Source organism: Staurois parvus, unplaced genomic scaffold, assembly GCF_062004578.1.
Source record: "Staurois parvus isolate SC_StPar_1 unplaced genomic scaffold, SC_StPar_1.0 ptg000133l, whole genome shotgun sequence".
Classification (NCBI taxonomy): domain Eukaryota; kingdom Metazoa; phylum Chordata; class Amphibia; order Anura; family Ranidae; genus Staurois; species Staurois parvus.
Genome location: NW_028317929.1, coordinates 5629356 through 5656469, shown reverse-complemented (window position 1 = coordinate 5656469; position 27114 = coordinate 5629356). Strand labels below are relative to the sequence as shown.

At 42.5% G+C, this 27114-nt stretch overlaps 1 protein-coding gene across 2 annotated transcripts in view; it reads right to left on the bottom strand.

The window, feature by feature from the left end:
* The window catches only part of DPYSL3 (dihydropyrimidinase like 3), a 244859-nt gene that overhangs the window by 94469 nt on the left and 123276 nt on the right, over positions 1-27114 (bottom strand). The window contains exon 1 of one of the 2 annotated variants that reach the window (XM_089673004.1): positions 14387-14619. The exons of the other annotated variant lie outside the window; for it this stretch is intronic. Coding sequence (XP_089529130.1) covers positions 14387-14425 — 39 coding nt within the window. The 5' untranslated portion in view covers positions 14426-14619. Of the gene's footprint in view, positions 1-14386; positions 14620-27114 lie in introns of those variants that run through there. 2 annotated transcript variants of the gene reach the window in all.

Genomic DNA, 27114 nt, shown 5'->3' with positions numbered 1-27114 from the left:
ACATTTCTTGGCACAAGAAAAAGTCAAAGATAGCTGAGAGCAGCACCCATAGCATGAACCATTGAAAGTCCATCACACTTTTACAAGCCAGCTTCATTTTCAGTCTTCAACTTTGACTAATGCATTTTGCCAAAAAATTCTCCTGACTGTCACCAAAATGTTGGAGAAATTGAACTCTCAGTTTTGCTCATCCCTAATAGCCATTGTTATGGGACAAGCTGTCAGGATCCAAGTCAGGGCCTGGTTGGGTAGCATGATCTTTCTAAGTATAGATAGTCTTTGTTCCCATGGCTTGAACTAATTACATAGATCCATGAACTGCAATATACTTCCTGAGTCTATACATCCGTGTTCATATTCAACTCCTGTGAGATATCCTAATCCGAACCTGAGCAATACAAAGATCAATTCAGTCATTTAATTCCATCTAGATATTTGATGAATAATAATAGATCTGTTTTGTTATTGTATTTATCTATATATGGTACTATGCTTACGGAGAATTCTCTCTTCATCAAGTAGAGAAACATGTTACATATGGAAGATGGAACCATTCTTTAATGAATTAAAGAAAAATTTCCCTCTTCAACTGACCACAAAACACTGACTGTCCCAACCCCCTATTATAACTAAACATTTCCCAATAGCTAATGAGCCCTGCCCCCACGCTGCCGTTTCTGCCTTTTATGTAGGCTGAACATAGGTCTGTGCCCAAGTACAACTGCCTAGCAACAACCCAGGGGGGCCTGAGAACTATGAGGACAAAGAAACAAGAGCATAACCAGCAGAGGGACCATAGACACTCAACATCACTTGTCCCTGGTTGTAATTAATTTTTCCCTAAAACAGCTCAGGAACAATAAAGTAAAAAGAATAATATAATGCCTAGGATTACAGATTGTGTATTACAAAAAATGTGATGTGTTCACCTTAAAAATTTGTATTTCTACTGAGACCAAGTAGAAATATAGCCTCCAATTAAAAATATGTCTGAAGCACTTCATTATAAGTGCATCTCCATTTACGGTGTTTTCTTAGTCCCCCTGCAGGGTCTCACAAATATCTGCTGCACAGCTACAGATGAAAAATCGTATCGTGCCAATTTTTTTTTTTTATATATAGCACCCCACAGCATTGTGGTGTCGTCTACAGCATTGTGGTGTAGTCTGCAGCACGTGTGCATTGCAATAGTATTTTCTGCACTGCAAGGAAAACATGCTCATTAGGTCTAGGGCAAACTGAAGAGAATTTAGTACTTACCTTAACCCCTGCTCCAATTGTTCTCTTCTCTATGGTACCCCAAGCTGTGGATGGTGCTTTGGCATCATCATGTACAATACAAGGATAGTAAACAAAATTTGCATGTGAAGGAGGTAGGTATGTGACTGTGGCTGGTAGCACCACAGAGAGGAGGCTTCATGGGAGGCTGCACAGATGGAGGGAGACTACAGGAGCAAGGTGTAAATTACACATTTTGCCTTATCTCTGTACCCCTAAACTTAGCAAGTACTAAAGCCTTGTCGAGGACCCACTGCAAAGGTAATTGTTTTCTTGTGCCTTTAGTTGGACTTTAGGGTATCAAAAGGAAACCCACAAAGCATTGTGCTTTAACGCAATGCAGTACAGTGCAATATTGTGAATCCAGCCTTAAGGAAACCAAATATATAAATGTTTACAACTGGATCATATGACAATCATATTGACTACAGATAAAAACAGATATCACACCCTGGTAACTTGTAATCAATACGGGGGGCCAATAATGTAAAATCTTATCTGTATACACAACAGTGTTATCCATCTATCTCAAAAATTTTGTTTGGCTACTTGTAATTTGGAAATATCCAATAAAAATATTAAAAATATTTTAAAAAAATTATAATTTTGACACACTTGAGGCAAAGAAAAAAATTGCCAACTAAATAGTCAGTGTTGAAGACCGATCTTCCATGTAATACAATTTTATGTCCAAGCCCATGGTCCTCAATATGTGTATATGAACTGATGAACCTAAAATCATTTAAAATAAGCCCAATGTCATCAATATGTGTCTGAATAGAATGAATGTGCACACCAGAGATCCACCTTTATGTCTTTATTGGACTCATAATTCTCAAACGACAAATTAAATAATTAGATCATGCAATATAAATACCTCTTCCAATTGCACCAGACATTCATGTAGCTGGTCATCCATGGTTCACATTTTTAGGCATATTTCTAAAAACATTAAGATATTCACCTTGGCCTGGGCAAAGGTTGAGCCAATGACAATGTGGCCTATTTAAGCAATTTAACCATTTGGTAAAGCATTTTACTGGAAAAAACAAAATGAAAAAAAAAAAAAAAAATGATTTGTAGACTCAACAGCACTAACCAGAAGGAAGCAGGTTATTGATGTAAACTGGCCAATCATACACAATAGATCAGCTTTCATTGGTACTCAAGTTGGTAGTTTACCCCTAATATATGTGAAATCTCAGAAGAAGAATGATTCAGACTTCATACGGATACAAAGGAGTCATCAAAACTTGAGGAATTTTTATGATGTGTGCAAGTAATATTAATGACAAAGTTTGTCTGAATCATTATATGGTCAATCTCTTGAGTAGCTCATGGGTCAAACCAACATCATAGGTCTTCAAATCAAGTATTGATGGATAATATGCCAATCAGGATGACTGATAATCGTATACTGCAGTATCTGCTACCACCTAGGAAATTTTAAAGGCTGAAATAGGAGCTGGTCATCCTTCTATTGGTCTTTGATTTGACACACACAGGGAGGATTAATAGATGAAAGCCCAAACATAATGAAATAACCACCAAATGTAAAACAAAAAAAATACAAAAATAAACAAAAATAAAAAAGATCCCAAGTGTTGCTAGTGACAAAACCAAATCTTGGAGCAACACATTTCATCAGGAAGTATAGTGACGAAAATTTTAGACTGCTCAGTCTAAAGAGAGAATAAACATATCAGCTGCATTATTTATATTTATAAGTGTTTTTTTACTTGTATTTTCACAGGACATTTGACTTTTATGGTTATTCTTAATTATTTTGGATTAAACACTGGTGGGTTTATTGGTAAACCTTTACATTACTGGTCTTTTATATGACATTATTTGTAATGCCTTATACACAAGAGTAAATTAAATACTAACTACATACTGATGAGGGCATAGAGTAAACTGTGACACAATCCCTAACTGGTAATCAACTAGTTTGATTAAAATACACCTGTGATTAAAGAAATATGCAGGCTACCATTGCTGGACACCTTCAGAAAAAGCTAGATGCCCGGCTTTGTCAAGCTTCAGTAAATCAGATTCACTAACTCAGAAAAAAATGTGGCAAAAAAACCTCTAAGAAAAAAAGTCAAAATTCCTTGTCTATAAATTGTGACTCATGAATATTGAAGCCAAAGATGAGGTCATCAAGGTTAGCCCATGTGTCTCTCATATGGCAGGTGTACTTCCAGGCAAGCATCTTCAACTAAATACATTTTGTAACTACCATTACATGTGCACAATGTGGCCCATTACTTCATGCCAGTGACATATCTAAACGCTACATTGGCCCACAGGAAATGTTTATCGATTTCATATAATACCATTTTCCCCTTTTTCCTATCATTTTTTTGCATGTAGGACTGCTACTTTTACCTAACCTCTTTCAGACAATTTCTGTGACAGCAGAGGACCATGGACTTTTCAAATATCTGTTGGCAGGGCCACTTGCTGTTAAATACATTTTGTTAATTAGCCAAATATTAGATTACAGTTTAGAAGTCATTCACACTAATAGAAAAATCCCATCAATGGTGCACTTTAAATTTCCTTTAGGGCAGGGCTTAAAATTTCAAGTCTAGACCTACTAGCCAGGCAAAAACCTTACTCTCCACCAGCTGCCCCACCAAACCTTGCCCAAGTCCACCTCCAACCCCACCCCAGGCCCGTCCCCCAACCACGCCCCCTTAAAGCTTATGAAATTAAAGTTTTCTTTAGAATAAAGAGTCCAAAATATTAAAAACAAGAATTATAACATAGCTTTATTATGTCAATTTAAACATAACAGCAATAGCTTAATAGAGTCGTGAGGGCAAGTGGTTAACATAAAACAATGTAAACATAAAATGAAAATAAGTGTCCCCATCGGAGTCCCCCTTTACATCAGGTGTCCCCATCAGAGTCTCCCTTTACATCAGGTATCCCCATCAGAGTCCCCCTTTATGTAATGTGTCCCCATCAGGGTCCCCCTTTACATCAGGTGTTCCCATCAGAGTCCCCCTTTACATAAGGTGTTCCCATCAGAGTCCCCCTTTACATCAGGTGTTCCCATCAGAGTCCCCTTTTACATCAGGTGTCCTCATCAGAGTCCCCTTTTACATCAGGTGTCCTCATCAGAGTCCCCCTTTATATAAGGTGCCCCCATCAGAGTCCCCCTTTATATAAGGTGCCACATCAGAGTCCCCCTTTATATAAGATGCCACATCAGAGCCCCCCTTTATATAAGATGCCACATCAGAGCCCCCCTTTATATAAGGTGTCCCCATCAGAGCCCCCCTTTATATAAGGTGTTCCCATCAGAGCCCCCCTTTACATCAGGTGTCCCCATAAGTGTAACCTTGCCCTTCCCCCTTGCACTCACAGATCTTCTTGTGAATGCAGCTTCTCCTTCTTTCCCTCCTTCGGTCATGTGATAAGTCACATGACAAGGGGAGAGAGGAAGGACACTCTAAGGCACTCCTTAGTGCCAGCTGTCTATTGCCCCCTGTAGGCAAGAGGGGGGAGAAAGCCTAGTCCTCCCTCCAGCAAGTGTCAGCAGCTGCTCCCTGTGACAGGAGTGAAACTGCGATCACTCCGGTCACTGAGGAGCGGCACCCGCAGTGCGCTCCCCCCTCAACACAGTGCTCGGGGCAGGTTGGTAATGCTGGTAGCACCTTCCCCCCACCCTCCGATGCGGCGCCTAGGACACACTTGCCCCCATGTTATTTTCACTAGCCAAATGCGAGCAGGCGAGTGGAAATTTCAAGCCCTGCTTTAGGGCATCTTCACACTGTCCTAATGTGCTTAGGCCGCAGTGCGAATGCAGAGCGGTGTACCCGTGGTTTTGGTGAGGGTTAACTGCACTTTGCCATGGACTTCTACTGCTTTCAGATAGTGCACCAAAAGTCTTGCATGCAGGATGAGTGTAAAGCCACCCTTAGGCCCCTCTCACATGGGCGCTCCGTTTGTCTGTTTTTCATTCATCTGTTGACAGATGAAAAATGGACAGCATTGCATTCCTATGGGAAAATGGATGTAAACGGACATCGTCCATTTATATCCGTTTTTTTGTCTGCTTCCGTTAAGGTCTGTTTTTTTTTAAACAGAACAAGTCTGCATTTTTGTTCTGTTTAAGAAATGGAAGCGGACAAAAAAACGGATGTAAACCAATAAAAAAAAAAAGATGTAAATGGTTAATAGAATGGATGTAAACGGAACAGAACTAAATGGAAGATGGATAAAATGTTGTAAACTGAATACATTTTTTCTTAGCAAAAACATGACTGAATGGATGACACCCATGTGAAAGGGGCTATCCACTCTTGAAAGTTGAAACAATGGTTTGCTTGAAATAATGTTTCACAGCTTCATTCAGATCTCTGCGATGAAGGAATGTATGCATTCCCGTGAACCCAACAGGCAAACAAATATACTACATAAACCTGTTGTATTACTATGTAAATTGCTATGAAGTGGATGGACTTTTGTCTTTTTTCAGCCAGACTAACTATGTAGCTATGTAATAATTACAATTGGGAACAGTGTAAACCATTTAAACTTACAAATATAAATATATATAAGCCATTTTCTTCCACAGAAGATACATTTGCTATCATAACAGCACTGGCAGTATAAATGTGCTGCTCCACATATCTGATGACCTCTGTTCCATTTATTATGTTCTTGAAATAAGAACAAAAGAATTCAGTGCTACAAAAACATGGTACATGGCCAATGTCAATAGGTACTATGCACATTATCAGAAGGATGCCCTGACCAGATGGGGTATTTAGGAACTCACATTAATTGAAGAACCGAGCAATCATATGAGTAAAGACACTCAAGACCAAGAGTAGTATTGTTCTAAGCCTCTGCACCAGATACATAAATAACTGTCTGTGTATAAGAAAGCGTATGTTTGGAATTAAAGAGATTGTCATTTCAGCAAGTAAAAAAAAAAGAAAATTATTATAGTGCAAAAACTGGCCCTTAAAGTGATCTAAAGGTTTGTTGTTGTTTTTTTTTAATAACAAACACAGAGCCACCTCAACCCTCCTCTTCTCAAGTCCCCCACTGACTCTCCTGGCTCCTCCCCCTTGACTAGTGCCCCCAATAGCAAGCCGCTTGCTATGGGGGCACTGGTGCATGCTCGCTCCTGAGACCCACTCTATGCACCCATAAGATATATAGAGCTGCAGCTCAGTCACTGAGGAAAGAGAGACCTGGGACAGCTGAGGCTACCATGTACATCACACAGTCGAGATGGGGCTCAGGTGAGTATGAGAAGGGGGGCTGTGGGGGGGGAGCAGCACACAGAAGGTTTTTTATCTTACCTTCAACCTTTACAACCAGTTTAACACAGTAAGGAAAAAAGGAATGTGCAAAGGGCAGTAACCTATAGCGGCCATCAATAGATTGCCTTTCAGTAATTTTCTCTGAACCATACTACCCTAATAAACTCAACCGTTACAGGATCACAAATCTAAGAAAAAAAAAAAAGACTAAAATACACCTCTGATCGACCAATAAATGGTTTCAAAAAAGGATTTTGGTCAGTTTATTTTTTGTTATTATTTATACACTAACTTTACAACAAAAGTTAAAGCAACTGGAAACATGCAAAAAGTAGACTATAGTGCCACCTGCTGACTGGATAGAAAAAAAACATAATATTCATATAGTATATTACCTAATAGGAAATAAAAAAAAAAAACACTATTCATTATCTTTATTTAAAAGGTATTTGTCACTCAAGGCCTCTATTTTAGAAATGTTTGAATGAGCTTTTTAATTCTCCTGTGCTACATACTAGTTCTTTGGCTCAGATTTCTGGAACCAGTATGAAACTTGTGAGCTGGGAAATGACAGCTTCAATCATAGGCTTCTGAAACAGGTATTTTGACTTTTGTGAGACTCCCCTTTAAGTAAGACTTAATTTAGTGGATCATTATCATAGGTTACTATTCATATGAGTGAAATTGATGCTACTTTGCTTTATCATATCTGAAATGAACACATTTGCATGTAGTTCCATTCTGAACTGGTTAAAGAATAATTTGTGGTTGTTTTCGTGTAAGCTTTTACTGTCCATGCATCTGCAAGAGAATGTTAGCTTGACAGATTGATGACATGGATGGATGGACATAGCATGAATAGCATGAATTCTGTGGAGGATATCCTGAACACATAGATGCTTTGTACTGATACTACTTTATTTGTTAAAGATTTAAAAAATGCAAAACATTGTGGACAGCATACACATTACTTACTGGTCATAGAACACCACATCATCAGTCACTGGTTTTACTGGTCTATGCCCAAGAGATCTTCACTGGTAGCATTAAAGTGACCTCCAGGTACACCAATAAATACATGTATGGAAGCTGCTTTACCTCTATTCTGTCCAGTCCTGAGATTTACACAGTTGTGTCACACAGCACAGTCATTTCTTAGAGGGCAAGAGCAAGTAACTCTTACATGGCTTGTCCTTCCCCCAGCTTGTGAGTGGACAGTGAAAGGAGAAGCAGCAGAACGATGAATTAATCTCTCTATTACTCTGCTCTTTCCTTCTATCAGCATGTTAGCTAATAAGAGGGCTGGAGGACCTCAGTTATGAGGAACGAATACAAAAACATTAAAAACTTATTCTCCCTGAAGAACAGACGCTTATGATCACAATATACAAATCTTTAAATGAGGACTGCAGTATTGGAGAAAACAATTTACTCCTAGGTCTCTAAAGACATGTGGCCACGCAATGAAGCTGGACAAGAAATTGTTCAAATGCGTAAGATTCTTTACTGTTAGAGCAGTAAGGATGTGGAACTTCCTTCCACAGTTGGTGGTGTCAGTGGGGAGTGTGGGTAAATGCAAAAAAATTTTTAGATGTATTTCTCAGCAAACACAATGTATTGAAAATGATAGTGACATATACTCAGGCTGAACTGGATGGATGTTGGTGTGTTTCTTCAACCTACTATGGGGGGAGATTTAAGCCAATGTTGGTGCACATAGAATCTGGTGCAGCTGTGCGTAGTAACCAATCAGCTTCTAGGTTTTGTTGTCAAAGCTTACTTAAACAAGCTGAAGTTAGACGCTGATTGGTTACCATGCACAGGTGCACCAGTTTTAGGAAATCTCCCCAACAGTTGAAACCAGGGCTTTATTTATTACAAAGTACTTATACAGCGCCATCAATTTATGCAGCGCTTTACATATATATTGTACATTCACCTCAGTCCCTAGCCCTCAAGGGGTGTACAATCCAAGGTCCCTAACTTACATTCATACATACACATACTAGGGACAATTTAGACAGGAGCCAATTAACCTACCAGCATGTCTTTGGAGTTTGGGAGGAAACCAGAGTACCTGGAGGAAACCCACACATGCGCAGGGAGAACATGCAAACTCCAGGCAGGTGGTGCCGTGGTTGGGATTCGAACCAACGACCCTAGTACTGCCTGGCAGAAGTGCTAACCATTTACCAACTGTGCTTTTTTTCAACAGGAACGTTGTGGAAGGCAGTTCTGGCACCTCCAGCACTGAATGGATGTAATGGCAAGGGGTGCTGGGGTATGATGGACGGTCTATTGATGCTGGCTGCTGGGGGATCTATTTTCACTGGGGGAAGCCTATTATTTTCAAGTGGGTCTATTGTTGCTGGTGGGGAGATGTTATGGTGCTGAGGGGTCAGCTGTTGCTGGGAGGGATCTTCTGTTGAGGGAGTCTATTGATGCTGACTGCTGGGAGATCTGTTGTTGCTGTTGGGGGTCTATGTTTCCTGTGGTAGTTATTTGTTGTGGGGATCCATTGTTGCTGGGGGGGTCTATTGTTGTGTCGTGGATCCATTTTTGCTGGCTGCGGGAGATCTACTGTATCTACTTCATATCATTAACACTTTCCATACAAATTACTTAGCACCACTAAATGATCTTTGGCTCTGTATTTTCTAAAAGGAGCTGTACTGGGAGGTGGGGAGGGGGTGGAAACAAGGGACAGTACTTGGAGGTGGGTAGGGGCTGAGACAAGAGGTGACTCAAAGTGGGGAGTTCCTGCACCTATTCTCTGAGAAAAAATGCCCTGGTTGAAACTATATGTAACATGTTCCCTGTTAGCAAATGAACACTACAGCATACCTAACTGGTTCCTTGCACTGCTCCTCCCTCTCCCGGTCTGAGTTCTGCTGTATACCAAGTACCTGCTGATACCAGCTCCCATCCAGGTACTTATACTGAATGCATTTCAATAAATACATTTTATGATGTTTTAATGAGTACTGAACTGCATTAATGCGTATCTTTAATATCTCACTGGAATTTAGCTTTAATAACATGTATTAAAGCAAGGATCTTTTTTGTAATTACTAGTTCTGTACAAGGCCTCTTGCACACAGGCAGCTGAGCCTGTTCAATGTAAATGCCAGTGTTTCCCCCCTACCTGAATAGCCCAGGTACAGCGTGCAGCCTCCCATTGACATGATTAGCTGTGCTCTGCTGTGCTCGGGTATAGGCCAGTGCTACAGTGCTTTGAAAAAGTATTCATACCCCTTGAAATTGTCCACACTTTGTCATGTTACAACCAAAAATGTAAATGTATTTTATTGGGGTTTGATGTGATAGACCAACACAAAGTGGCACATAATTGTAAAGTGGAAGGAAAATGGTTTTCAGCTGTAAATGTGAAAAGTGTGGCGTGCATTTGTATTCAGCCCCCTGGAGTCAATACTTTGTAGAACCGCCTTTCACTGTAATTACAGCTGCAAGTGTTTTTGGGGATGTCTCTACCAGCTTTGCACATCTAGAGAGTGACATTTGTGCCCATTCTTCTTTGCAAAATAGCTCAAGCTCTGTCAGATTGGATGGAGAGCATATGTGAACAGCAATTTTCAAGTCTTGCCACAGATTCTCAATTGGATTTAGGTCTGGACTTTGACTGGGTTATTCTAAGACATGACTATGCTTTGATCTAAACATTCCATTGTAGCTCTGGCTGTATGTTTAGGGTTGTTGTCCTGCTGGAAGGTGAACCTCCCCCCCAGTCTCAACAAGTTTTCTTCTAAAATGTCCCTGTATTTGGCTCCATCCATCTTCCCATCAACTCTGACCAGCTTCCCTGTCCCGGCTGAAGAAAAGCAACCCCACAACCTGATGCTGCCACCACCATGTTTCATGGTGGGGATGGTGTGTCTATGGTGATGTGCAGTGTTAGTTTTCCGCCACACATTGCTTTTAGGCCAAAGAGTTTAATTTTGGTCTCATCTGACCAGAGCACCTTCTTCCACGTTTGCGGTGTCCCCCACATGGCTTCTTGTAAACTGCAAATGAGACTTCTTATGGTTTTCTTTCAACAATTACTTTCTTCTTGACACTCTTCCATAAAGGTCATATTTGTGGCGTGCACGACTAATAGTTGTCCTGTGGACAGATCCTCCCACCTGAGCTGTGGATCTCTGCAGCTCCTCCAGAGTTACCATGGGCACCTTGGCTGCTTCTCTGACTAAGGCTGCATTCACACTTGAGGGTTGTGTAGCTTGAAGCTCCAAAAAAGCTCAAACTGAAAAAATCAATTGGACCTCTATGGTGCATGTTCACATCTGATCGTGCAAACAGACACCATAGAGAACATATGATTTTTTTAAGTTTGAGCATTTTTGGAGCTTCGAGCTACAAAACGCTTGTGTGTATGCAGCCTAATGCTCTCCTTGTCCGGCCTGTCAGTTTAGGTGGATGGCCATGTTTTGGTAGGTTTGCAGCTGTACCATACGCTTTCCATTTACAGATGATGGATTAAACAGTGCTCTGTGAAATGTTCAAAGCTTGGGATTTTTTTTTATAACATAACCCTCCTTTAAACTACTCCACAACTTTATCCCTGACCTGTCTGGTGTGTTCCTTGGCCTTCATGATGCTGTTTACTGACTAATGTTCTAACAAACCTCTAAGGGCTTCACAGAACAGCTATATTTATACTGAGATTAAATTACACACATGTGGACTCTATTTACTAATTAGGTAATTTCTGAAGGCAATTGATTCCACCAGATTTTAGTTAGGGGTATCAGCAAAAAGGGGGCTAAATATAAATGCACGCCACACTTTTCAGATATTTGTAAACACATTTTGAAAACCATTTATCATTTTCCTCTTTTTCACAATTATGTTCCACTTTGTGTTGGTCTTTCACATAAAGTCCCAATAAAATACATTTACAATGTACTGTGCGCCAAGGATATTGTCAATAGCCCTTCATACGTAGCGCGTAGGGGCTGTTGTAAACTTGTTGAATGTTCATGGAGTCATGGTTGTTCCTCTTCCACCCCCTTCCACCCCTGTCTGACCCCCTCCAAATTTCCCCCTATTTCTTTAATGCACTTGGGAGACATTGCTATGATTGGCTGATACCATAGTGTGATCTGTTGTTAACTTTTATTCACCTGTTTCCGTTAGAAATGTATAGGCATTAATACCTTGACCCTCCATTTTATTATGTCCTACTGTCACTTTAATGCCTAGTATACATTAACAATGTCTCCTTGTTTGTGTCATTCCGGTTTATTGTTAATAAAATTGTTTGAACAAGAAAATACATTTACAATTTTGGTTGTAACATGACAAAATGTGGAAGCTTTCAAGGGGTATGAATACTTTTTCAAGAGGCACTGCATGTATAGTCTCTGCTGGTCTACTTTCAAAATAATAAATCATTGGTGCTACAGGCCAGCATATTTACACTTCCAGGTGTCTAAGATATAGCTATAGCAGACTACTCAACGTCTTCTTAGCCTAGTAACACAGGAGGTCAATACAGTCATGGCTGCATAATGTTTTCTCCAGGCAGACTAGGGAATTGGAATCCTGCAGGGGAATGTCTTTGTAAATTATCAGTGCAACACAAGTATAGGGTATGGAAAGAGTAGAACATGTTCATTTTTTGCATACACCCATATGCTATACTCATGCCTTTGGGAGGTTGTAGTGGACCGGGGAAAAGTTTACAGCATTTCCGCTGCACAGGTTCAAAAGAAAGGGCCCTCGTGTTAGAATGAGGTATAGAACAAAACCATATTTCATACTTGTGTTTGTTTCACCTGGTGACAGTGGACATGAGTTTTGGGGTGTTGGAGAAAAGGGTCAAGGTACTTCATAAATGGGTTAATTTTGCTCCTATGTGGATGGATAAGAGGATGTACAAGAGTGATAAGATCTCCACTCCCCTATACCTGAGGCCTGTCAATGGAAGGTGATCCTATTTTTTCCCCCATTACTCCACTGTTCTTGTTTAAAGAAGGTCTAGCTTTGCCACCTCTAAAGACCTCACTGAGGCCAAGAGTTGGGCATCTAGTACCACATGTACAGCGCAGTGTAGGATGTAGCGGCCCCAGTTCTAGTGTGGTGATGTCAAAGGGTGCTATTAAGTTCTCATGGTGTCTTCCTCATTCCAAGGCTCTTAGTGGAGTAAGCTGTTCTCCATTCAGGTTATGAATACCCGCCTGCTACTATTTTGTACTGCTGAGTACTCACAGCATGTATTACATTCATTGCTACTGCAGCAAGTATGACTTCATCCCCACCTCACATCCTTCTAAACCTGAACAGACAGCATGGAAAATCATGCTTCATGTGTAATATTTTTTGACATGGTGATCATTTTGACAGGGTTGCTTCAGTACCACTCCTTCAGTAATTTGCTGCTTTGGTATCTGCCATTTGCATTCCATCCATAGGAAGGGAGAGGAAAATAAAAAAAATGTAATACCAAATTTACAAAATGTTCCAATCTTGTTAGACTATGACAGTTGCATGGCACCCCCACCAAGAATGATGTGCAGGGATGTGGAGCACCCCTATTTGTTTGTGCATTCTATCTAGTATGTGAACAAAGGAATCTAGGTAGGATTTCCAAAAAATATGCATGACATACAATTCTGCTCAACAAAAATACTATTATATAAATCAAAACTGGAAATACAAGAAACAAAATGTAGTGGAGGGGGGATGGATGGGGTAAATGATCCTTGTTTGCTTGCCCGTGTCCCTTTTGTCTCACTTGCAAAGATGGAATAGCTACCTATTCCACTCCCAGTGCATCCCCCACCCTTCACCCACCAAAGGTCTAATTAAATTCAGCACAGACAAAGCACAGCTGCACATCTTGAATCTGACAATGAAGGGCAGGCCTGCTACTGAACATAAGGAGCCCAGGAGACTGTCTGCAGAGCATTGCACTGCACCCACTGCCAATCAGTGCACCAAGCCCTGAAAATCAGGAGACCGTGTGTACATGTATCAAAGTCTGGGGTTAAATCAAATATACAACACATCACGGGAAGAAATATTTCTTTGCAAGATTTTTTTATTTTTTTCAAGAACGCTCTACATTCCTCTAAAATTCACATGACACTGACATGCAGAAAATGAATATATAAAATAGACAAATTCCAAAACCCTCAGTGTGACAGTGCTAATTAATGCAGCAAATGCATAAAAAATGTGATCATGTTGAATATTGAGGATGGTAGGAATGCTTGATCAATGGTATGGAAGCCTTCCCCATGTATTGTTGGGTGGTGCAGATAGGACCACCCCCTACCAGCTGTGTCACCCTTTCCCTTTGATGTAAGAATCTTTGCAATAAAAACACATTACTACTATATACTACTAGGCATTACTACCTGTGTACATGAAGGCTATGTAAACAGACGTGGATGTAGTAAATGACAATGTAAAAAAAACACATTGGATGTGCATGCAGGCATCATGTTCACATGCACAAGACATGGATGTCTAGCTAACAATAAGGCATTGGCTGATGCCAGAGAAAAGCAGGCACCTGCTCGTGTCAGATTATACTGAACTATAATCCTCATACAGTCAGGTCAATTTCACCTTCTCAGGATAATCCTGCACAGGGGGACCTTGCTGATCGTCTGAGCATTGTATGAAATCCGACGATCTGATGATGACAATGTGGTGTGATCATGGAGTGATCACATCTCCTATGATAATGACACATGAAATGACAACACATGCAATCCACTGATCATCACATCCTATGTACTGATCACCACTCTAGACACACACATAAGATGATAGGAAGAGATGCATGGACTCACTGTTATCCTAGGAATGTTCTTCTTGCCCTGGTAAGACATGATTTCTCTGCACCAGATCCCCTCTGCAGCCTGCTCCCTTTGTCTCTGCTCCCTGTAGCTGTTTTACAGCAGATCAGGTAAAAGGATTTTGTTTTCTTATTTTTTTTTTTGCTTAGCTGCCTTAGACAATAGTAAATCCCTTTTTGCAGTGCCAGCTGGGACTCTGAAAAGAGAGAGAGAGAGCTGATCCGGACTCCTCCCCTCTTTACTAGTCCTTGCTAGGCACTGGCCTCACCCACTGCTCACTTCTGCGTCTGCACTGAGCTGCTTCTCACAGCAGGGGGCGCTGCGTACACTGCAGATCTGCACACACTGAAGGAAGAAAGCTTTTCTCTTATGTTGTGTTCTTGGAGAGAGATGAGAGCAGGGGAGATCGGGGGAATCATCACATCATCGGGTACTGGGGCTACAAAACTGGCCATCAGGGGGAAGGAATGCTGAGGACAAAAATGGCCGATGCCAAATACAGTGCCTTCAGATCCCCCTGTATTACTAGCAATCACCTGATCTCATGTACATGTCAACCATAACTGATGCCATCTAACTTGATAAAGCACTGTATACTATAAACGACTGTCATTTTTAAAAATAAAATTATAATTTCACCTTTTGTAATGATTTATTGCAGCTCAGTGCTGCTGATCACCCTCAGCCCCTTTGCAGCCACTTCCTGTCTACATACACTAACGCAGGGCCGCGCCTGGGGCGGATACCACCTTAGATGGCTATTTCTACCCCAACCAACCCCCTACTTCTGTTACTGGTTGCCAGGATGCTGGTGGACCTGGCCACACAGCGTCATTAGTTGCTAGGACACAGGCACCTTTGGTTGTTAGGACACAGGACATCCATACAAAGGGCTGAACACGCTCGGAGGATGGTATGTTCACTATATATGCTCTGGCCTCGCTGCTATCCCCCACCATGCCTAAATGAGTGCCCCCTATGGCAGCCAACACAACTGGCCTTGTACGTGGCATAACTCTGCACTCCAGTGATGGTTGCATGGCATCTCTCAGGTCAGGGCAGCTTTCCTGATGGTGACAACAGTGGACAATATCTTCACAGAATTCATTATACTGGTCACACTCCAATCACGCTGTGGGCTGAGATGCAAGGGGGGTTCCATTAAGAATGAATGTCAGCCTTGCACATCTCACAAGAGATTCAGCTGCAGGAGGTTGCAGTCTAATGGTCTTATAATGGCCACTTTTAGTCCTGGTTCACACACTGATGCAGTGTGGGAAATGCAGCGAATACTGTGCGTTTCCCGCAATGCATTGCCATCATGTCCATGCGATCTGGTGCGGGTGTCAAAGTTAAATTAAGACCCTGAAACAGATTGCAAAACACACTGCAATTACCAGCATTCACATCACATGGGTGTGAACGCCCATGCAATACGAATCAGGTGTGGGAAAAACAAGGGTCCTGCACCTTTCTGGCACGGATGCGATGCAAATTGCACAGCTCAGACATCGTATGTGATTTGCACAGGAATGCGATGCGGTTTTTGTGCGAATCACATGCAATGTGCCGCACTGCATCAGTATGAACCAGGGCTTAGTGTCCATTAGGAGCCTGTGTAAGGCCTTGTTCACACTAGTTCAGGCAGTGCAGCCTGCATTTGTTTAGACATGGCAGCCCACTCATTTAAATGGGCTGCTGTGCTGCGTGTCCTGCACAAAAAAGGTGCATGCACCTTCTCAAAAACACATCTGCAGGGAAATCGCATGGTCTTTTTACCCATGCAGTTTCCCTGTGCTTCACACACCTGCGATCATGCTGTGGGTTGAGATGCATGGGGGAATGAATGGCAGCTCCACGTGTCCTACCACCGCAGTGCAATTTGGCTACGGGTGGTTGCGGGTGCAGGAACAGGTGCCATTACTGCACCCGCAACCAGCCTGTGGGCTACGGTGAACCCAGGGTAACTGGCTGTCATCACAGAAGCAACATTGGGAGATGGGAATAGAACAAGAGGAAGCCCCTGAATATAGCAGGTTCCCTGGGTATTATTTTAATGAAAGCTGCAGATTTTAAAAAACCCGTTCCCACTTCTGCTCTGACTGCCTAGGAGATTGGAGCAGAAGTTCACCTCTTCCTGAGGCCTCTTGGGATACATCACAGGTCCCAAGAGACTTCAGGACCATTCACAAGGCATAGCACAACTCACGCATGTGCACTGGGTGGCCGGCTGTGAAGCTACAAGAAGTCACAGTCAGCTGCCTACAGCTAAGATGCCAACACGGGGGATTGATAAGCTATATAAAAACTGACTCGAGTGAGCACATCGCTAGATCCCTGGACAGGTGAGTGGCTGTTTTTTTAAAAGTCAGCAGCTACAGTTTTTGTAGTTGCTGGCTTTTAATTTTCACACAGAGGACTGAAGAACTGCTTTATAGTAAAAAAAACAAAAACGTTCAAATGCACCCATCAGCAGAAGATCCTCTCCCCTCTCTCTCTTCTCACAGGACAAGGGGTGGCACAAGGCCTAGTAGCTCCATGTGTGTCTATGGATACACACAGCCCAGCTTGGAATTGAGCCAGCACGTCTGCCTCATAGCAAGCAGTTTGCTATGGTAGAATACCGAGCAGCTAAATATGACATGTTTGTTATTTTAAACAAATGTTAAGCTTTACAATCACTGTAAATTACATGTGAAATCTGATTTGAAATTGAACTAATTGGGTATGCAACCTATTTGCAGTGTGAGCCACATTCACTCTTCCTGGTGATCAGGGCTTTTTTTTCCTAGAGAATAGGTGCAGGAACTTAACCATGCCTCCCCCACCCAAAAAAAAAACAACCCCCCTCCACACATCCGTCAAGCTGCATCAAATAGTAGGTATGGACAAACTTTCACTAACAGTGTGCAGAGTTCAGAGGTACAGTACATACAGAGTACAGAGTTCAAGGGTACAGTACATACAGAGTTCAGGGGTACATTACAGAGTGCAGAGTTCACGTGTACACTATGTACAGAGTGCAGAGTTCAAGCGTACGTTACAGAGTTTAGTGTTCACGTGTACACTATGTACAGAATGCAGAGTTCAGGGGTACAGTACATACAGAGTTCAGGGGTACAGTACATACAGAGTACAGAGTTCAGGGGTACGTTACAGAGTGCAGAGTTCACATGTACACTATGTACAGAGTGCAGAGTTCAAGCATACGTTACAGAGTTTAGAGTTCACGTGTACACTATGTACAGAATGCAGAGTTCAGGGGTACAGTACATACAGAGTTCAGGGGTACAGTACATACAGAGTACAGAGTTCAGGGGTACGTTACAGAGTGCAGAGTTCACATGTACACTATGTACAGAGTGCAAAGTTCAAGCGTACGTTACAGACTGCAGCATTCACGTGTACACTATGTACAGAACGCAGAGTTCAGGGGTACAGTACATACAGAGTGCAGAGTTTAGGGGTACACTACATACAAAGTGCAGGGTTCAGGATATACCACGTACAGAGTGCAGAGTTCCGGGGTGCACTAAGTACAGACTGCAGAGTTCAGGGGTACAATACATATAGTGTGCTTAGTTCAGGGGTGCACTATGCACATATTACAGAGTTCAGGGTTGTGTTATACACAGACTGCAGAGTTCAGAGGTGCACTACATACAGAGTGTAGAATTCAGGGGTGTGCTGCTACACACAGAGTGCAAAGTTCAGCTCTCTTCCACAGCTGCTTACCTCTGCATCCCCCATTGACATCTCACTTTCACCCCTCTTTATGCAACCCTTCCACCACCCTCATATTCTCCCCCACTCCTTTAAAGCTCTACCATATTCCACGTATCTTACTTTTGTTGCCATATTAAGCTGAACCATCCAGTAGGCTCTATTACCTCCTCATATTCTGTAGGTGGCTCCGCCTCTCACTTGCAGGGAGATGAATCATTGAGGGCATCAGTATCCAGACACCAGAGGAAAAAAGAGAGATCACGGGGTGCAGCCTATCATGTGACCCCCTCCTGCCCATGACTGCACAGCACCCTTGGCACCTGCATCTCCCTTGTCCCTGTCCTGCACTTAGTGGGACCTGCTAAGAAGATCTGATCTGTGGAAGCCGTTAGAAGAAAAGCTGGCACTTGTAAACACAGAAGCTGAACTTCTGTGCTTACAAGTGATGGTGGTGAACAGAGAGCAGAGGGCCTGAGCCAGAGGTGGTGGAACTGAGTTCCACCAAGTTCCAGCTGAAAAAAAGCCCTGCTGGTGACACATGTTAGGGTAGACATAAATGACCTTCATCTCTAAAGAAGCCTTCCACCTTTTAGTGAATGAGGTCCTGCACCTCTTGTATGATCACTATTTCCCTAACAGCTTTCAGCTGTCACTATTTATATACATCCCATATAGCTAGTCGCTACATTCGCTACATTCTAGTATAACATTTCTTGTAGTTCAAAGTGTGGGATGCTGAAAAAACAAACACACATATTCACTTCCATGATGCAGCATCGGTCTGATGCTACAGCTGGCCCTCATCAGCTCTAAATCAAGAACTGAGTGATCAAAGACTGCTGATTTCTGAGTTCTCGGATCCGCTCTGAGCACAGAGTGGCGACTGTCAGTCACCAGCTCTCTGCTCTGCCTGTTTACTAGAGCGCTGGGCTGTGCAGGGGAGGGAACAGTCGGTCAGGCATTCAGGTGGATCCAGACAATATGGTCAGGCAGGGCTGTCTTTAATATTGATTGGACTCTGGGCAAACATATTCTTGCCACCCCCCCATGAAATTTCACTCTCCACCTGCTCTGAAACATACAATAAATAGAAGCTAAACTCAAAATCAGTTTACTCCAGCAGACCGGGCAGCGATTGCAATTGATTGCCGGAGGGTACAGCATATCATTACCGCTCACTGACTGGTTGATAGAGGTTACAGCACACATTACTGCTCACTGATTGGTTGCTAGAGGTTTCAGCACATCATTGCCAAAATCATATTTAAATCTGCTTTAAGTAATGTCTGAGGCTTTTAAAAACAAAAAGCGACTTAAACGTTTAATTTTTTTAACATTGCGCTGTTTATCTCCTCCTGCCTCTCTCCAGCACTGCACCCTGGGACCCTGGGAGGGGAGATACCGTGCAGTGCAATGAGCACTGATTGGCTGCTCCTCAGGAAAGGGAAATGTCGGGCTTATCCTTTATCCCTTTCGTTGCCAGAGCTGTTTTTGCATTTTTTGCACACATTTAAAAAATAATTTAAGGCCTGAAGATGACACAAAACCCCCAATCAGGGGCGGACTGACCATTTGGAAACTCGGGCACTGCCTGAGGGCCCGGGGTCAGTAGGGGGCCCCATGAGATGCCCCTGGTACCTATTTCATAGGCTTTTTTGAGTTTGGGCAAGGACACAGGTGTCCCATGATCCCCTATTGCCCGGGGGCCCCATGAGTTGTCAGTCCGCCCCTGCCCCCAACTTTATATATTTTCTGAAATCAGAGATCCTAGAAAACCCTAATAAAATAAAAAAAAAAACAGTTCTCTGTGAATGAGAAAACTATAAGTCTCGACAGCATTAGCAGGCGTCAGCTTGTAGTTTTCTATTAACTACTGACAGGTCTGCAGGAGATCTGCATGGCACCAGTGATCTGCAGGTCACTGGTGCAATGCTTTACAGGCTCCCAAAACAAAAAATAATAAATGCACATTTTTTTTTAACCTGCAAAAAAGTGCATTTATTATTTTTTGTTAAAAGGTGAGCTTATCCTTTAAATGGTCAAAACATAAAACTATATTTTCATAGGCACACTGAATTTCAATTATATCTAGGCTACTCCTGTTAATGTGAATGATCTTCAAGTTTGTAAGCTCACTTTGTGAAGATTCCCAAACATTAACTTTCTTGAATTCTGTGACATGCACAGTATTCACTATGTCCTGTGAGACGGCACTGTTGTGTCACACATTTCACAGAGCCTTTCTGAACTACAGAGGTGCTGAGATAAGTTGTTTCAGGAGGTCGAGTCAGTACAGACATCGCTGCTTTCAGGCAGCAAGGTACAGTGAAGGAAATAAGTATTTGATCCCCTGCTGATTTTGAATGTTTGCCCACTCACAAAAAAATTATCAATCTAAAAAATCGAATGGTAGATGTGTTGTAACACTGAGAGACAGAATAGCAACAAAAAATTCAAAAGAAATGCATGTCTAACAAATTATGCACTGATTTGCATGTTCATGAGGGAAATTAGTATTTGATCCCCTATCATTCAGCAGAATTTATGGCTACCAGGTGTCTTTCATACAGGTAACAAGCTGAGATTAGAAGCAGTCTCTTAAAGGGAGTGCTGCAAATTTCATTTTGTTACCTGTATAAAAGACACCTGTCCACAGAAGCAATCAATCAGATTCCAAACTCTCCACCATGGCAAAGACCAAAGAGCTGTCCAAGGATGTCAGGGACAACATTGTAGATCTACACAAGGTTGGATTGGGCTACCAAACTATCGCCAAGCAGCTTGGTGAGAAGGTGACAACAGTTGGTGCAATCATTCGCAAATGGAAGAAACGCAAAAATGTCAGTCTCCCTAGGTCTGGTGCACCATGCAAGATCTCACCTCGTGGAGTGTCAATGATCATGAGAACAGCGAGGAATCATCCCAGAACTACACGTGAGGATCTTGTCAATGATCTCCAGGCAGCTGGGATCACAGTCACCAAGAAAACAATTGGTAACACACTACGCCGACAAGGATTGAAATTCCGCAGTGCTCGCAAGGTCCCTCTGCTCAAGAAAGCACATGTCCAGGCCCGTCTGAAGTTTGCCACTGAACAACTAAATGATGCAGAGGAGGACTGGTTGAAAGTGTTGTGGTCAGATGAGACCAAAATCGAGCTCTTTGGCATCAACTCAACTTGCTGTGTTTGGAGGGGGAGGAATGCTGCCTATGACTCCAAGAACACCATCCCAACTGTCAAACATGATGGTGGAAACATTCTGCTTTGGGGGTGTTTTTCTGCTAAGGGGACAGGACAACTGCACTGCATCAAAGGGACAATGGACGGGGCAATGTACCATCAAATCTTGGGGGAGAACCTTCTTCCCTCAGCCAGAGCATTGAAAATCGGTCGTGGATGGGTTTTCCAGCATGACAATGACCCAAAACACATGGCCAAGGCAACAAAGGAGTAGCTCAAGAAGAAGCACATTAAGATCCTGGAGTGGCCTAGCCAGTCTCCAGTCCATAATCCGATTGAAAATCTGTGGAGGGAGCTGAAAGTTCGAGTTGCCAAACGTCAGCCACCAAATCTTAATGACTTGGAGAGGATCTGCCAAGAGGAGTGGGCCAAAATCCCTCCTGAGATGTGTACAAACCCGGTGGCCAACTACAGGAAACGTCTGACCTCTGTGATTGCCAACAAGGGATTTGCCACTAAGTATTAAATCATGTTTTTGTGAAGGGGATCAAACACATATTTCCCTCATGAACATGCAGATCAGTGCATAATTTGTTAGACATGCATTTCTTTTGAATTTTTTGTTGCTATTCTGTCTCTTAATGTTACAATACACCTACCATTCGATTTTTAGACTGATCATTTCTTTGTGAGTGGGCAAACATTCAGAATCAGCAGGGGATCAAATACTTATTTCCTTCACTGTACCTTGGGCAGGGCCATCTTTAATGCGGTGCAAAAGGGGCAGCTGCCCTGGGCCCAGTCATTGTTGTGGGGCCAAAAGCAGCTGCACCTTGAGGCTGCACTGTTGCCCGCTGGAATCAGAGTTCTGCCATCTCCAGCACTAGTTACTTGCTGGCTGCTCACTACTGTCACTTGTAAATACAGAATTGCTGCTTCTGTATTTACAAGTGACAGAACACCACTCCTGGTGGGCGTTCAGAACCCTCCCTGCTCTACTTATTGATCTCTATAGAAGAGCAGAGGAGGGAGGGGACGGTGAAACTACACAGACAGAAGCTCCTTCTAAAACCAGCATTGCACGGACATGCTTGCTTGTAAGTTGTAGCTGTTCTTCTGCAGCTCCACTCTCTGATTTTTTCTAGGTGGTGGGAGAGGATTTTGGGCAGGAGAAACGCTCTGTACTGAAAGAAGGGGTGGGAAGCGAGCTCTGAACTGGAATCTGGGGTGAGAGCTTTGTACTTGGGGGGAGGGACGGGACTGAAGAACTTGTATGTACACAGCACATGCCTCAATCCTGGACATAGCGCACCCCTCAGCCTTGCCCCCCAGACATAGCACATATGCACATAAACTCTCAAACCTGACATCTGCACATATGCACGTAGAGCACCCTTCCACAGTGCCATCTGCACATAGAGCACCCCTCAACCGTGCCATCTGGACATAGCGCACCCCTCAGCCCTGATATCTGCACATAGAGCACCCATCAACGCTGCACTCTGTATGTAGTGCATAACTCAACCCTGCACACCGTACATAGCGCGCCCCTCAAGCCTGTACTCTGTACATAGCACACTCCTAAAACCTGTACTCTGTATCTAGTGTACTCCTGAACTCCTGCTATGTATCAATGCATCACTGTTAGTGCTGTTTGGCCACATCCACAATTTGATGCAGCGGTAATGATGTGAAGTAGCCTCTAGCAACCAATCAGTGAACAGTAATGATCTTCTGTAATCTCTAGCAACCAATCAGTGAGCAATAATGATGTGCAGTAATCTTTAGAAACCAATTAGTTAGCAGTAATGATGTCGGGTAACCTCTAGGAAGTAATCAGTGAGCGATAATGATGTTCTGTAACCTCCTGCAACCAATCAATGAGCGGTAAGGATGTGCAGTAACCTCTCACAACCAATCAGTGAACAATAATGATATGTAGTAATGTTTAGCAACCAATCAGCAAGCAGAAATTATGTGTAGTACCCTCTAGTGACCAATCAGTGACCGGTAATAATGTTTAGTAATCTCTAGCAACCAGTCAGCAAGCATACATGATGTGTTGTAACCTCTAGCAACTAATCAGTGAACAGTATTGATATGCTGTAACCTCTAGCAACCAATCGCAATCACTGCCTGATCTGCTGAAGTAAACTGATTTTGAGTTTAGCTACTATTTATTGTATGTCTTAGAGTGTGTGTGTTTGTATGTCGGGGGGGGGGGGGGGCAAGAAAATGTTAGCTCAGGGCCCAATCAATATTAAAGGTGCCCCTGACCAGGGGATGTTTAGTCCTTAGAAAGAATGCAAGGAATCCAGCAAGTTGTGGAAAGAGATGGCCTTCAGACAGACAGAAGTCACAACATGGAGATATTTCACGTAACATTATAATCGATGGTTAAAAATAATGTTTGTATTTTTATTACAATGTTGACATTATAAAATGATAGTGTATGCTTTGTACTAGAGATTTCCTTTAAGGGTTCATGCACACTGGGCTTAAAAAAATACCAGTTCTGTTGGTAGAAAAATGTTCATATAGGGTGTTTTTGTACAGGTGTTTGAGCTTTTAGGAATGTTTAGCATTTTTTCTGCCAGTAAACTCCTCTCAAAAATGCAAACCAGAAGGGTTTTTTTCCTGCCTCTAAACACTGAGCTTAAAGTGTTACTAAACCCACAACAGTAAAATCAGTCTGTATATGCAGTAAAGCGTGCTTGTTATACTCACTGTGGAACTTAAGGGATAATCCCCTGCACTGCGTAAAAAGGCTGTTTGATCCTGACTTCTCTGATCCTCCCCTTCTTCCAGTGTCCCCCTCTTATGTACTGATAAGACATATTATGTGGAGTCACTCTGCACATGCTCAGTTTGTATTGCTAGAGAGGTATTTTGTTTTCTTGGGAAAGTGCAAGTGATCAGCACAAGGCCAATCAGCACTGTCCACACAGAGGTCAGGGGTTCTCCATGCTTCTAGAGCAAAATAAAAACTTCTCCTACAAGCTTTAACATGTACTTGGCTGGACACTGATAGAAGTCACAAGACTGCTCTAACTGTTGGTGAGGAAGGGTATTTAGCAGTTTAGATTTACTAAAATAATTCCACTTCCATATTCTGTGTACTGTGGGAGACCAGATATAGTGAATGCAGAGCCTTGGGTTTAGTAACACTTTAAAACATGCCTCTAAATGTCTTAATGTGTATGGACACATAGTATAACAAAGAGCTGCTTCTACAGGCCTAGTATGTATGGACGCTAAATAACAAATCCGATTAACAAATAGATGCCAGAGCAGTAAAAAGGGGAAGTGAAATTCAGTTCCAAAAAAGATATAGTCCTTCCAAATGAGAGTTAGTTGGGAGCTACTGTATAGCCTCATCTGTCCAAAAAACATATTGGATAGTTCTTCTGTCTATAGTCATTTCAACTTTGTGGATCATATTATATATCCAAACTAGATTGTCTGAGTTACCAAAGGAGTGATATAACAGAAATTCTAAGTCTTAAAAATGGAGTAGGGTTTCAATAAACACAGTAGGGGCAAGTCACTAAGGGATTGTTTACACATGCTGTGGAGGGTGGGGGATTAAAAAAGGAAATTGAGCTGTGGTTTTTATGCCTCCTGGCTGCCCACCTTAACATACCACAGCAGCCAGATGAAGTTGTACGCATGCCACAGCCGCAATTCTTTGCTTTATAGGCAAATATTATATCCTTGGACGCATTCGATAGTAGGTAGTGCTACAGCCCCGAGCCAAATGCCAGGCCAGCAGTTGCTGTGCGGTATTCCCATTTGAAAACCCTGTTTGGCTGGAAAAAAATTCAGGAGGTTGCAGTATTGCCTGCAAATTCCTGTTAGCCCCTTGTGTAGTGCTTTTACATGTGCATAGAAAGCGCTCAGCTTCTATCTTCAACTTATTCAGTTAAATTGGTTGTAAACCCTTACATATGCCCAGTGAACTGATTGGCTTCTGGCGATACACAGAGATGAAAAAATCCTCCTACATACGTTGTACCTAATTATTTTCAGCCTTTTTCCTGTACATCCTTGCAAAACTCAGAGATGGAAATCATTTTTCACAGACTCACAAAGCAGGGGGCGGGGAGCTGCAGTTACACACTGAAAAAGAGCTCTGAGAGCTGATTGGAGGGAAGGGACACTCCTCCCTTCACGCAGCTCACAGGAACAGAGGCTGTCAATCAGCTTGAGATCCCTCCCTTGTCACCTTTTTATCTCTTGGTGTCAGGAAAACTTGTCAGAAGTGACTAAGTGGGATCTAAACCGAGATAAATGACAGTGCTTTGGAGAGAGGCAAGTAAACACTATATAAATATTTGTTTTGTTCTGATTCCATGACTGAGGTTTACAACCACGTTAATGTGGTTGTATAGTATAGTGTGTATTAGCTTGAATCCAAAACACCAAGTGTGGTTCTTCTCTGATCTCTGATATCTGCATGAGTCACTGATAGAAGCCTAAAGCTGGGTACACACGGGCTGCAAATTGGCGGTAAACAGTCGGCCAATGTGTATAGATCCCTGTAGAAACGGACATGTTGGAAAACGCTGATCATTGTGTTCTGGCTGGGGGAAGTCCTTGTTAGAATACAAAGACTTAGTGGGGGAGATCGCTGCACAAACATTGCTTGCGTTAGTACGGCGATCTGTAAGTTTTTTTTTGTTCAGCCCACTGGGTTGAAGAAAAATACATTTATAGTGTGTACCCTGCATAATGCTACATTTGCATAGGTGACTAGCACCAGTGCAAATTACAGCATAAGGCGTCTGCTGATTCCTGCAGCTGTTTTATCCACCTGAGAGTGGCTAGCTTTGGCCACCAAGCCCTGTACATTTCAATGACAGGTCAACGATAGCCACAATTATCCATGGCTGTTCGCCCAACCAGCAATTGCCTGTGGTGATTGCTGCTGGAAGCGCACAAACTACATTGAGAAATGATCATTGTGGGTAATCGCTGGCTGAGCAAACAGACATGGATAGCTGTGGCTGCCACAGACCTGTCATTGAAGTGTACAGGGCTTGGTGGCCACAGCTAACTCTCAGTTGGCTTAAACAGCAGCCGGAAGCTGCAGATTCCTACCGCTGTCATTTGCAAAAACACTAGATGGCCATGTAGCCTAAGCAGACACCTCAGCCTCCTGGTCGACGCCCCCACTCCCAGCACACAGCAGTTTACTCAAATTCAAATGTGCTCTATGAGCCTGTTAGAGGTGGGGAGGGTCCCTTCCCTACACTCAGCTTTCACGTGTGCTCTAGCTGTGCAGTGTGTGTGACATCACATCCCCTCCCCATGCTTTTTGCTTCTGAGAGATGCTGTGCTAAAAGTGTGCTTTGGAAGACTGAAGAGGAGAGAGAGTGACAGATAAACACGTACAACTTATGTAGGATGATTTGTCTCATCTCTATGTATCATCTCAGGCTTGTCACTTCACTGAGTACATGTAAGCGTTTACAACCACTCTAAGCTTTAAAATTGAAAGCTAGAAGCTGACTGGTTACCATGCATAGTTGCTCCATCTTAGTCCTCCTCAGAGCATTTTTGCTTAGGGTTACAGGTAAGCTACAATATTGCTGGATTATTAACATACTGTAATGTGGGAAAACAATCAGCTGAATTTCTCTTTATACCCTGCTCAAAAAAGTAAAGGAACACTTTTTAATCAGAGTATAGCATCAAGTCACTTAAACTCCTGAGATATTGGTCTGGTCAGTTAAGTAACAGAGGGGGTTGTTAATCAGTTTCGGCTGCTTTGGTGTTAATGAAACTACCAAAAGGTGCACTAGATGGGCAACAA